This window comes from Chenopodium album, chromosome 2, assembly GCF_948465745.1.
Source record: "Chenopodium album chromosome 2, dcCheAlbu1.1, whole genome shotgun sequence".
In the NCBI taxonomy this organism is placed as follows: Eukaryota; Viridiplantae; Streptophyta; class Magnoliopsida; order Caryophyllales; family Amaranthaceae; genus Chenopodium; species Chenopodium album.
This window is the reverse complement of record NC_137835.1, coordinates 3,179,369-3,192,216: the sequence shown is the minus strand read 5'-3', so window position 1 is coordinate 3,192,216 and position 12,848 is coordinate 3,179,369. Positions and strand designations below refer to the sequence as shown.

General features: G+C 33.1%; 1 protein-coding gene and 1 long non-coding RNA gene across 2 annotated transcripts; one reads left to right on the top strand and one right to left on the bottom strand.

The window, feature by feature from the left end:
• Window positions 1-380: 380 nt before the first annotated feature.
• Window positions 381-1,682, bottom strand: LOC145579841 (inorganic pyrophosphatase 2-like). Its single transcript, XM_081637129.1, has 4 exons — window positions 1,490-1,682; window positions 1,261-1,382; window positions 899-1,103; window positions 381-791 (listed from the first exon to the last, which is right to left on the bottom strand). Exons 1-4 carry the CDS (start codon window positions 1,625-1,627, stop codon window positions 429-431), a joined length of 828 nt encoding a protein of 275 aa, XP_081493255.1. The 5' UTR covers window positions 1,628-1,682; the 3' UTR covers window positions 381-428.
• A 1,339-nt stretch (window positions 1,683-3,021) lies between these two features.
• On the top strand, window positions 3,022-4,161 carry LOC145579837 (uncharacterized). Its single transcript, XR_014099230.1, has 2 exons — window positions 3,022-3,196; window positions 3,713-4,161. It is a non-coding gene; the product is annotated as an uncharacterized LOC145579837 (long non-coding RNA).
• The last annotated feature ends 8,687 nt before the right edge of the window (window positions 4,162-12,848 follow it).

Here is a 12,848-nt window from a genome sequence, read left to right as displayed (position 1 = left end):
TCTAAGATGTAATTGGATCCCATGAACATATATCATTGTTGTTGATGGTTTAGGAATTTTTGGACATTGCGGAGATAGAGATTAATCCCATTGATAAATAGGAGCTTAAATGTTAATTTGATTGACCTAAATTAGATTGACAAGCAAAATATCTTTAATTAACTAATTAGAGAAACAAGTTTTTCAACTTTTCTTCATTACTATTAGTAGAGAATATAGAGATGGCAATAAGTGTCACTAAAAGTACAATTTCATTCATTGAATAAGTTGCTCAATTGGGCAACAAAGGTTAATTACATACATAATCCTCAGATCAAAACCTTAAACAATTCCTCTATAGTTTTGAATCTTTTGATTCTACCAAACAAAAATTACATTGAACTATTCTTTCACCCTTTTTCAATAGTATTACAGAAGTTAGCCACTTTCTAAAAAGGAACACATAAAACCTTAGGCCGAAACTCTATATCAGAAGTAACAGGCAAAATCTCAAGCTTGCAATCAAGGTTGATTAATTGATCAACATTGTAATCATCTCCACAGTTGATATTATCTTGGATGAGAGCCAATAGAACCCGCTCGAGATCGCCACCGTCGGCCCATCCATGGATCTTGGCTTTGATAAGCATTGGATTACTTGAGATCATATCATATGCTGGAAAGTTGAACCTTGGCATAACATGGTCTTCTTCTCTTAGCCTTAAGGAAGGGCAATAATCTCCAATTCCATCTCCTAAATAGATCACTTTCTTGTTTCCATGTTCACATAATAGCCTTTTTATCACTAAACCCTGAGATTAATTCAAATTATAACAAATAATTAGACATCAACATATAACATAACATTTAATTTAATTTATACAGGTTTTGATAAATAATTGTTACAAAATATATTTACCTTGCACATGTTTGGAGGGCAGGGGTTACTGCATCCGTGAGGAGATTTAGTAAAATCATGTATTGGCAAAATCCTTAATCTCCCTTCTCCGTCAACATAACCCGGATTTGTGTTAATCTCCGAGAAACAATCCTTCAACCCAAGATGATCTAGTATGGTCTCGATGAAGAACATATTTGCGTCACTTACAATTCTCAGATCACACCTACACGTAAATAAACATTCAAAATTTAGTCATAACATTATTAATTTTAAAAGCGTATCAAATATCAACATGACTATAAATTTTAAAAGCATATCAATTATCAACGTGACTATAAATTCCAAACAAAGAGAGCATAAACGAGAGAAAGTTAAAATACCCTGCAGCATGGGCGGCTTTGATTGCGGGAACGACACGAGGATGAATCGGAACTCTTTTCAAGACTCGTGCAATGTCATCGATTGTTACGCCTTGTGTATGCATTTCTTTCATCAATGTATCCTGTTATATGATCAACAAAACATAAGTACAATATGTCAAATCTCATGAACAAAAGAATAAAAACAGAGGATAAACATAAATTTAATTCAATCGAACAAAAAACTAACCATCATAGTGTTCCAAGGCATGATTTTTACGAGTTGATCGAAGAGTTGTGTATAACCCAATTCATCAACAACCCAATTATCACTATCACAGTCGATAATCGTTTTATCGAAGTCGAAAACCACCATTAATCCCTCCATTGCTTACAAAAATTACTAAGAACAAACTCAGAAACTTTGAAGAATTGATAGATTGTTTTTTGTTTGTGGGTAATAAATCTAAAGGTCCCAAGTATTTATACTTTGAAAACTTTCCCTAAGGAATATACTGTAGAATATTTTGATATTCTGAGGGTTATTCTGAATCGTTGGATGAGGTGTGACAATCTAATCCAAGGGTGTAAAATAGACGGTTTAATTAAGGAAGGAATTACTTAGGTAGATTAATTAAGTGGGAATAGAAGATAAGTAAAATGCTCGGGAATATGCCTTTTGTTTTTAGGCAGGTATTCTGACTTGAGTGGAACTATACCCGTTTTCCTAACAAGATTTAAAGAGGATAATAGAATATTCTTGGTTGTGTTCTGTGAAATATATTGAGATTTCTTTTTAGCGTTTTTTTGCAAGGGTTTAACTTTGAGAATTTCTTTAGTCTTTACTTTACCTTCAAGGCATCAATTAAGTGACAATTCAATGGACAATTCTGCTATAAAAAATATGATAATTCTACTATAGAGATGGGGGGTTGTTTAAAAAAGAAAAAAAAAATATGGCGTTTTCGGCAAAATATAGCTGTCAATGTAGTCATTAACGGTAAAAGTAGTTGTTAGCTGTGAAGATAAGTAATTTAGGTATAAATATTCGGTAAAGTAGCGGTTGACTAGGTGTTACATATAAAAATCAATATTATTTTTAAAACTATAGATTAAATTTTCAACAGTAACCTCAAAAGCTACCTCTAAATCTAAAGGTCTTGTTTGGCAAAAGTAGCAGTAGCGGGTAGCTTTTAGCGTAAAGTAACGGGTAGCTGTTAAGATAGCGAGTAATCGAGTAGCTGTCAATCAGTAGTGGATAAAGATTACTTGTCAAACTAACGGTTGATAGTATGAGTGTTTGGCAAAAGTAGCGGTTGCAATACTAAAATATATCAAAATTTATATAAATATTATTTAAAAAGTAATAAAAATTTGTCAAACGCTACCCGATACTTCTAAACGCTGCGGAGTACTATTTTTAACGTTTGAGAAAAGCTACCTAAACGCTACCTCTATTGCTAACCGCTACTAGAATCGCTACCATAGCTTGCCAAACACTCAATTTTTTTCTAGTAGTGTTTTGATCGGTCAAGACGCTAATTGTTACCTCAAATGCTACCACCAAATAGGGCCAAAAGCTAATAATTCTAACTTTTCATAAAAGTCGCATCCACCACTAAAAGCTACCCTAATCACTATTTTGGCAAATACTCACATTATTTGTTAAGTAGTGTCTTGACCAAGTCAAACCACTAAAAGCTATTCAAAAGCTAGCGTCGAACACGCCCATAATATATGTAATTAAATCCCGTTTACAACATAACACACCGATGAAAAAAAAAACGTAGTCTAATAGCGACTGCCGAGTAAAGTGATTCGAGCCTTTCCTTCCCTTAATCCTCCTCCGTTGAAAATGGGCAGTTGCGATAATATAGCAAAACCAAAATTACAATCTCCAAAACCCTAAGACAGAGACTTCCTCATTGCTCCAGATTTTATCGAAGAGTAAAGCTCTGTAAGCTGAAGTCTTTTGTAATTCCCTATTTGGTTTTCGTCCTTAATTTGGTGATTTCAATCCTTATTTGCAATTTTTATTTATTTTTGTTAAGAAATTGTGTAATTGGGCATCAACCCATACTGTTTACTAATTTTTCTGGCCTTCTGGGAATTGGGTGCTCGAATTCTATTATTTCCTCTTTTATTAGAAAAATAAAATAAAATAAAATTATCAATCAATTTAGGTTTTAAATTATTAATCATTTGTAAATCAAAATTGCCCTGTTTGGCTGCTTGAAATCATTTGGCATTGCATAGTGTGCAAGTTTGTAGGTATTTGATGCTTGACTTCAAATTGTAGGTGCTGTGTTTTTCATTTGATTATAGAGTATATATTAAGAGTATGGCCTTTGATGCATTTTCCCAATTTCCATATTATACCTTGTATTTATGATTGTATTGCTAATTTGCTACATAGTGTGCTATCGTTGATATGGATATGATTTCTGATTTTTCAAGTGTTCTGTGGCCTTAGGCGAAAACGGGATGTGTAACACTGTTGAAAACTGCTCGGAAGAGCTGGCCTATCCGCTCCATTGAGTTATGGCATGAGGTGGTATTTTGGTGAGGGAGGCTCATGAGAGACTTAAGCCAATGGGCACTGTGTTTGTAAGACTGGTTCGGTCACTCGGATATTGCTTGGATCAAACCGCTTGCAACTGCACAGTTCCGAAGTGGAAGGTTAAGTAGGTAATTACTAACTAGCTATTGTTGAGTATTTTCAGAGCTCTTGGCCTGCACAGGTCTGTTGTCAAATTCAGAACAACGTTTATATCATTGTATAGTCTGTAGAGGCAAACATATATTCTGGAATTTCAACGAATGATTATGATCACTGGTTTCTTGGGTCTTCTGTGTAGAAATCTGTTCTTTTCAATGGGGTGATAATATATGCTGTGCTTAATTATTGGCTTAAATCTTATATATGCTTGCCTTCTGTCATTTTATAGCATTTTCGAGACTTTGTGATGCATTTGTGAAAATTTTCAAAATGCCTTATTAGTTTAAAAAAATAAGTGAATGTTACCATATTTCCGTTATGATAACAAGCATTAGGTATAAATGATTAGTAAAAATATCAATAGTTGCTATGTACTGGTAACATATGGAAGGATTAGGGTCATTTGTGGGAAACAGCCTCAATGGATTTCCACTGGTAGCCTTAACCTAATTTGCATAAATACATTATACGGAGTATTAGAATAAGGCCTTATTTGGTTTGATGTAAAATATTTTCATAGAAAATGATTTTCCCATTTTCCTTTATTTGGTTTGTGAAGGGGCGGAAAACAATTTTCCCAATGGTGGAAGATTGCATCTTTAATGGTGGAAAGCATTTTCCTTTGCAAAACAAGAGAAGCCAACTTTGCCTCCCCTTTTCCTTACCTCCTTTTTACTTTCCTCTCTTCCATCCTTACATTTCCAAATCTATATTTTTTTTTTTTATTTCTCTAGAACTTTTCTTAATGGTACCAAACAAAGGAAACTAATTTGCAATTTTGGTTTTCCTTGAAAATGTTTTCCATGAAAACTAATTTTCCATTGAAGATATTTTACATCAAACCAAACGGGGCCTAAATGAAAAATTGTGGACGTAAATTTTATTGATGAGCTATTAATTCTCAAGTCGATTTGATTTGTATAGAGTCAAGAAATTTTTGACTCAGCTTGGCTTGGGTTGAATCTTTACTTTGCTTGATCTGATTGTTTGAAGGCTACCAGTGGACTGCTTGATCTAGGGTAATGCACAGTTAATCAAACTCCTGTTTGATTAGTAGGATCACCATTAATTCAAAGTCTAGTAAAACCATTGGTAATGAAGCACAAAGCCCACTTCATTTGTTGTATAAAGTGCGTAGAGAGCATAGTATGACTGAGAAATTGTAGTCAACTAGTCACCTAGGAATCCATAATAATGCCTCTCGAAGATTATAAATTACCTCTTCATAAATGTCTGCAAAAAGAATGGTTGATGCAATGATGATTCATCAGTAATATGTAATCTGTAATCACTTGGGGCTTATTTTTTTGGGTGTTTAGAGAGCCACAAGGGTGAGTGACGACAATCGATTTTAGGTTCACCTGGAACCATGAAGAGGGGCTTTGGTTTGTTTCATGTGTACATTTACTTTCACATATGTATCTATGCACAAGTACTTATATTTTTTTATTTTTTATTTCTATAAAAGCTCCTTGTGCTTTGTCAGAATTGTAATTTGGTTTTGGCTGTGAAAATAATGTTTTGATTTGTAAGGATTAACACAGTATCATGTATAATACAAAAAAGAATAGCCAGGCTCTATGTGTTTTTGTGCATATTTTTTTTTTCTTGATGTGATTTAGTTCTCTATTACAAACCTTTGGATGATATACTCCTAATACATTTATATGGAGAAGAAACTGATTAGTTTTTGTTGAGACGAAGTCATAGATTTGTAGTTTTGCATCTGAAGACAATTTTGATGCAGAAGCACTATGATAGAACAAAGGGCAAAATTCTATTTACATTTCATGTTTACACTAGCTAGGTTTGATTATAAGCATAGCTCCTTGACCCTTCAAATATTCGTTTTGTCTAATACAAATGATGAAAGGATGTATAAGTGCACTACAATACTACATCACATCTTAATCCTCTGATTATTTTGCCTTGGATCCATTTTGGTCTGATTGGAGAATATAGGATTTTCAAAGAAATTTGTTGCTCAAATAACAGCTAAACATACATACGCTGCTCTATCTGCAGTGTTATAACCTTTTCTAATATTCGCTGCAGTTTTTGTTTAAGGTTGGGCTATCTCTCTGGTATGCAAAGGAAGGAGGTTCATCCTAGGTGCTTGAGAAATTTTCTGGCATAACCTTGCCCAATGAAAAATCAGTCCTAGTCCTATTATGGCGTACATGGTATAGAGAGTGTGGTGTTGGGCTGAGCTAGGGAAGAGGAGTGACCCTAGAGATGTCAATGTCAGTGCCCCAAATATAATCATCATTTCTTGACAAATCTCTTGGTAAGGCTTAGTTTTTGGTGGTGATGATGGTAAGGGTATTGTTGGGGGCAGAGATGGCGATGGCGTAGACATCAATGATAGTGGTGGTTGCGACGATGAAGGTGATGTTGGTGGGGGAGAGGATGACACAGAGGTTGTCAATGATGGTGATTGTCTTAAGCAAGCAGCGTAGGCCCAACAATATAGCAAAAGCCAAACAATAGAGACTAGAATAGTGTTAGGGTTAGTGGAAAAGGGGGAAATTGCATGATCACCTTGACTTTTCAACTGAAGCAAGCTAAGAAAGAATGTGGATATGAAGATAAAGATGGTGTTTAAGGCCTTTGGATTGAACGATTTTGGCTCAATAAATGGTGTTTGTTGATGCCCTTGATGGACGTTGTTGGGAGTCATGTGGAAGTTGCAAATTACTATCTGCTGGAAATTTGGCCGGTTTTGAGCACTTATTTGCTCCATCTTAGACTGAAAGGGTTGCTGTAGGAAAAAAGTGGGAGATTGTTGATGTTGGTTTTATGACGCTTTTTTCTTTAGGGGGTAGATTTTATATGTTATGTGACTTGTTATATTAGGCGTCAATGTGACACCTTTCAAAAAAAAAAAAAGGCGTCAAATGTACTGATAGTCTGATATAGTCTAGTTTAATTCCAAAAATTCGGCTACTAAAAATTCGAGTTGCTCAAAAAAAAGAAAAAAAAAATTCCAAAAAGGCCACTAAAAATTCGAGTTGATAAAAAAATAAAAAAAATAAAAAAAAATAAATAAAAAGTCCAAGCTTGAAGCTTCCGGGAAGAGTGTCCTTCCACCTCATGATACGGGATAACGGATTAACGGGAAGAGTGTAGTTGAGTTGACTACTTGTTAGTTGTTACCTTACCATAGTATGCCGACTTGGGCCTTCGTTTAGAGAGAGCCTTTTCATTGAAAATCCAAATTCATTGGCAAATAAATATAGACTTGGGCCTATTGCCTTGGTCCATCTTAGGAAATAAGAGCGATCTATTTGATGATTCTATGTACTTAAATCTTAACCAAGCAACAAGATTAACTAACTTGTTCATCTACTAGTTTGGATAATTATAAATGCGAAGCAGAAAGGAAAATTTGTCAAAAGGATCCTTTTTAAGTAGACTTTTTCTGTGAGAAGGGTTATTTTATTTAAAAAGTTGACAAATTGAAACCTTACATGAATTTATTTTCGTGAAAAGGGACCGGATGAATTCAAGCTTTCACTTGATTTATTTGGTGTTGACCCTCGTATGCAGAGCATGTTGCCTCGTTTTTATCTCTTTATCACCTCCCCAACTATCATGTTAACTATCATCCCACGACTAGCCCACCACCACTCACCCGTCACCACCATACCAAAATCAAACTCCATCATATTTGTTAAGAAATTAACAAGGACTGATTTATTTGGGTAATGTGTTTGATATGTGCGTAACATAGAAAATCATACGAAGTATAAAAAACGCAAATTTGAGGAATATTGTAGAAAATAGATGAGATGAACACATAGATTTACGTTGTTCGGTCGCATGACCTATGCCAACAGAGAAAGGGATAATATTTTCTTACTAGCTTTTATGGAGGATAAACCAGAAATATAACAAAAGAGATACAACACTCTCAATCTCTTAAGATATCTCAAGCGGAGTTACATATCAAGATGAATTGGTTAGGCTAATCAATATGAGCACTAATAGTTGTCCCCTAAACGGTTGCTTATACTATGTAAAACATAAGGAATCCCTAAAGAAACCTTAAATTATCTCCCAAGGAATAGCATTAGTAGTTGTCATAAGCGTACTCAAAATTAGGAAGCAAAACGCCTTCCCTCGACTAGGCACGGGCGTGCTATGCAAGGCATGTTCGTGCTTCTTCCCCAGCTTCAACAGTTCTTCATAAAACAACCATAATTTTCTCATTTCTTATCGAAATTGACAATATGAGTCTTGTCTACTATTCTGATCATAACATTTGATGTACAAATGATATTGGAGTGATTCAAATTGCATTGGAAAGTAGACTTCAAGAGCTTTCCAAAGATATATTACACGCCTCAAACAAAGATCTGGAGCTCAAGTTATGACCGTTTTAAGACGAGTTACGCGTGCAGCAACGAGACATGGGCGTGCCTCATGCTAGCACGTTCGTGCCTGGACGAATAAATCATCTTATTAGCGGATTATTTTCCTAATTCTATTCTAATTCCTAGCTTTATTATCAATACTCCTTGGCTTTATTATTTCATAACCCCATTCCCCATTAGTTTAGAACCCTAGTTTTCTCTTTAGTTTTATTTTATTAATTCAAGTATTATATTTTCTTCTATTATTTTATTTCTTTTATTATGTTAGAGTAGATTATTGTTCTAGGGTTAGGTCGAACCCCAGCCATAATTGATACTTGATTTTTTCTTTTAAATTCTCAATTAGTTGTTTATATTGTTCATACTTAATTTATTTTTCTTATGCCTATACCAGATTAGAGATAATTGGTATTGTTATCATTCCTTTGTTTTGATCACAACAAGAGTTGTGTTTTTAACGGATTTGAATGAATCAATTAACGGATTGAAGTTCATCATGAGAATAGTTGAATGAATGATTAAGAATTTAGAGTAATGAACTTAATGTCTCCAATATTCCACGAGAGTAGGCTTGATTGTGATTAGGGAAGCCATTGATGATAACTCGAGAGATACATTTGGTATTTTATAGGGATTACTTTTCCTCTTGTTGATTGTATTATATGTTAGGGGTAGAATGACTATGCATTGATTGATTGGGGGTAGAATATGTCTTATATTGATTATGCTAGAGGTGATACTTAATTCTAGATGTTTTTATTATTATTTGATTCGTATTTGAAATTTGAGTAGTCTTAGTTATTTAATCTATTATTCTATAACAACCTTCTCTAATAGCCGACACTTGCTCTCTTTTTCCTCCCCTGTTCATTACTTTTCTTCCATTGTCGAGGTTTGCAGGTCAACAACCATGAAAATAATTCCTTAAGTAAACAATCTAATATATCATATCATATATATAATAATAACAACTAATATATAAAGCTAAACTTTTAGCTAGGTCACGAAATTGCGACACTTGGCGTTCTAACTTTTCACCAAGTGTCGCGCCACATTGGATAGATTTAAATAGAGTTCATAAGATAATAATCAGTACGTGTTGCGCCACCTTGGATAGATTTAGATGGACGGTTAGTTAAACATTCCATTTTCAATCAAATTAGGATAGAATTTTAAAATAAGTTTGTTGTTTAGAGTTTTATTTTCGATAATATACCAAATAATAAACTTATAATTAGGCCACAAGACAACATCATCATTTAGCGTTTTAACTTTTCTCCAAGTGTCGTACTACGTTGGATAAATATAGATAGATTTTGTAGCAAAAAAAAGTTAATTTAGAATTCTATTTTCAATCAATTTGAATTATATAAAAAAAAATAATTATTTTAAAAGTTCATAAAAGAGAGCCACGTATGATTTAATTTTTTCAGCGCGCCACGTAGGATAATAAATTTTAGTGGTAGCCAGTTAAATACGAGATTGTTAATTTCTTTTAGAATTAAATAATTTAACTGACACGTAAGCAAAATTAGCGAATGAGATTATCCAGTTTAAATTAATTAAATATAAAATATTATCTTTTAATATCAGGAATTTTATCTAAATATTTAACAATTTTTAGCACATAAATATGTATGTAAAAATATTATTTTAAAAAATTCAAACAAACCGTGCATCGCACGGGCTTCATCTCGTTAAAGTATAAATTCGGATAAATTGATGTTTAAAATTGAATCACACCTTTACTTCTTCATCATAATTAAACAAACAACCATATGATGTTCCGATCACAAATTTTGCGAATACTACACCAAACACCTACCAAAGTCATTTTAAGAACTTATCAAGAACCCAAAAGAGAAGTGCATGCAGTGGAACTTTCCCCATAAACCTTAGCCATAAATAATTCCCAAATTTAAACTTTTGACAATAATCGTATATTTAATTGTACCAACTATGTTTTTTTTTTTTTTTTAGGAAATAATTGTACCAACTATAATTGAACGGATCGGATGTAAATCATATCATATAACTAATATATAAAGCTAAACTTTTAGCTAGGCGACGAGACAGCGACACTTGTCGTTCTAACTTTTCGCCAAATGTCGCCGCATGTAGGATAGAGTTATACATAATTCAATTTGTAGAATAAAAAGTTTGTTTAGAATTCTATTTTCAATCAAATTTAGATAGAATTTTAAGATAAAATTGTTAATTTAGAGTTTTATTTTCGATAAAGTACCAATATTTACAAATTGAATTATAATTTTATTCAAAAAATAATTACATTATAACTCTCATAAATTATCATATAATTTTATTTTTTGTATCATAATATTTTTTTGGAGCGAAGTAATTAGTTCAAAATGTACCACATCTATTATTTATAATATATTCTAACCAATTAAAATAATAATACTTCAAAATCTAATATAATTTTATTACTGTGTGTAAACCTACCCGTCAATCGGGTCGGATTACGAGTCATTTCGGACAGGGTCATTATTTCAGGTTACGGGTCAAGAAATGTTTTCACCAATGTTATTATTATTAGTCATTACATGCCTACTACATAGTTTAAATTGTCACAAAATTAAAACACATAATTTCCTAACTAAATTTGTATTAATGATATGTTTTAAAATTTGACATATAGATTAAATATTAATCTTAAAATTCAATAAACAACCCGGGTATCGCACGGGCACAAAACTAGTAATAAACAAAAATTAATACATACTCAGTATTATATTCAATAGTCGGTCTATTATTTGTTAGTCCTCAACGTGCGGATCAAGGTTATCCAAAGGTTACTTGTGCATCAAGTATTTTATTCTCATCCCATCTTTGTAGGTTAACTCGCTGCTATCCGTTTTAGAAAACAAGCGCTATAAATAACAAATATCGGTAGTAATCAGTTTCCTGAAAAATCTACTTGTATTTTCCTTTTGTTTTGCCACAATCTGTATTTCATTCTCTCTAATTCATAGATCGATCACATTATAATACAGGAAAATAACAGGTCTTTTCCTATTAAGATGTCAGACGACCAGTGTAATCTCATGTCCGCTGATGTAGGTGGTTCAGATCTTGTTTCGCGCAGCAATGGCAAAGGACCGGCAGCGAAAAAGGTAGCAGAATTTTCTGATATCTTTATGAAGCGAAAGATAGACCACCAAATTGCCTTTGATAAATTAGATGATTCTACTAAAAGAATTCGTATGGAGAAAGCGGCTGCTTTTCCCAATCAAGAATCAAATCACAATAAAGAAGACGACGTTACGAAGGAATCGGTACTTCGTGAACCTCCTGTTGGAAAAGGATCGTATGGTGCGCTGAACTGGCTCAGGGAGCGAGGCGCGTTGAGCCAAACTGTTGAACCGATGATCATGAGTGGACGAAGCATGAACAAGAAAATTGTTGATGGAGGAGGAGCGAAGGAGATATGTATTGAGAGGAAGGACAAATATGGAAGAGATTTAACTCCGAAACAAGCCTTTCGTGAGCTGTGTTATAGATTCCATGGAAAAGAGCCTGGTAGGAAAAAACAGGGAAAGAGGATAAAGTTGTACCAAAACGAATTCAGGCTTAAACAAGGGAGTTCCATTGATGTGTCCGTGGAACGAATGAGGAAGACACAAGCTGAATCAAAGACACCCTATGTTGTTCTTGATGGATATGTTAAACCCTAGATTCAATGTAAGTGATGATCATGTGATGGATATTGTTTAATTTCTTGTTTATCATTAATTAATTATGTCCTAGTTATGCTTGGATTTTCAGTTGTTTTCTTTAGTATTGGTTTATCGTATTTGGAGATAGGAACATTGTTATATGCATAATGTTTGACAGTGTTTTGTGTTATGGACTATTATTATGTGATAATAAAAGGAATTTATCTTCCTGTTTGGACAACTTTCATGGAATCTTCCTAGTTATGCTTTCATGGGTAATGTACTTATGTCAAGAATTTGTTGCAATTGTTTTTCATATAATTGCTAGCTAGGTCTCTTTGTTTTACAAAGCATGATATTCCTTTGTCTTGCATTTGAAGTCCAGCTTTAATTTGAATACTCCCCTAAAAAAAGGCAAAAACTTTTGTATACATTCGGTTTACACTAATATTAATGTACATCGAGTAGTATAAGGATAACTTTTAGCTAATTTTAGGGTAACTTTTTGTCTTTTTTTTGGGTAACTTTTAACATAATACAATTTTTATATAAATCAACAACAAAAAAGTAATTTAATTGCATTCAATCACTAATTATTGAATTTTAGTCATTTAAAATGTGAATCTTTACTAATAAAGCGTAATAATTTTTATTTGAATTAGGTTACTTTAACGCATATTGATGTAACTTTTATTCATTTTAGAGGTAACTTATAATCACTTTAGGTTATCTTTATAATGGATGTACAATAATTATTGTACACCCGATTTTTTAAAAAGTTTGTGAAAACAAGGTGTATTCATCAATTCAAGTGATGCAAGCAACTGCAATTGCCTA

Bases quoted from the DNA above. Each gene is read 5' to 3' on its own strand.
- LOC145579841 (XM_081637129.1), bottom strand. From the start codon at position 1,627: ATGGAGGGATTAATGGTGGTTTTCGACTTCGATAAAACGATTATCGAC. The intron at 1,383-1,489 runs GTTAGTTTTTTG...ATCATATAACAG, and splicing joins TGCCTTGGAACACTATGATG to GATACATTGATGAAAGAAAT. The intron at 792-898 runs GTAAATATATTT...AATTAATCTCAG, and splicing joins GCCCTCCAAACATGTGCAAG to GGTTTAGTGATAAAAAGGCT.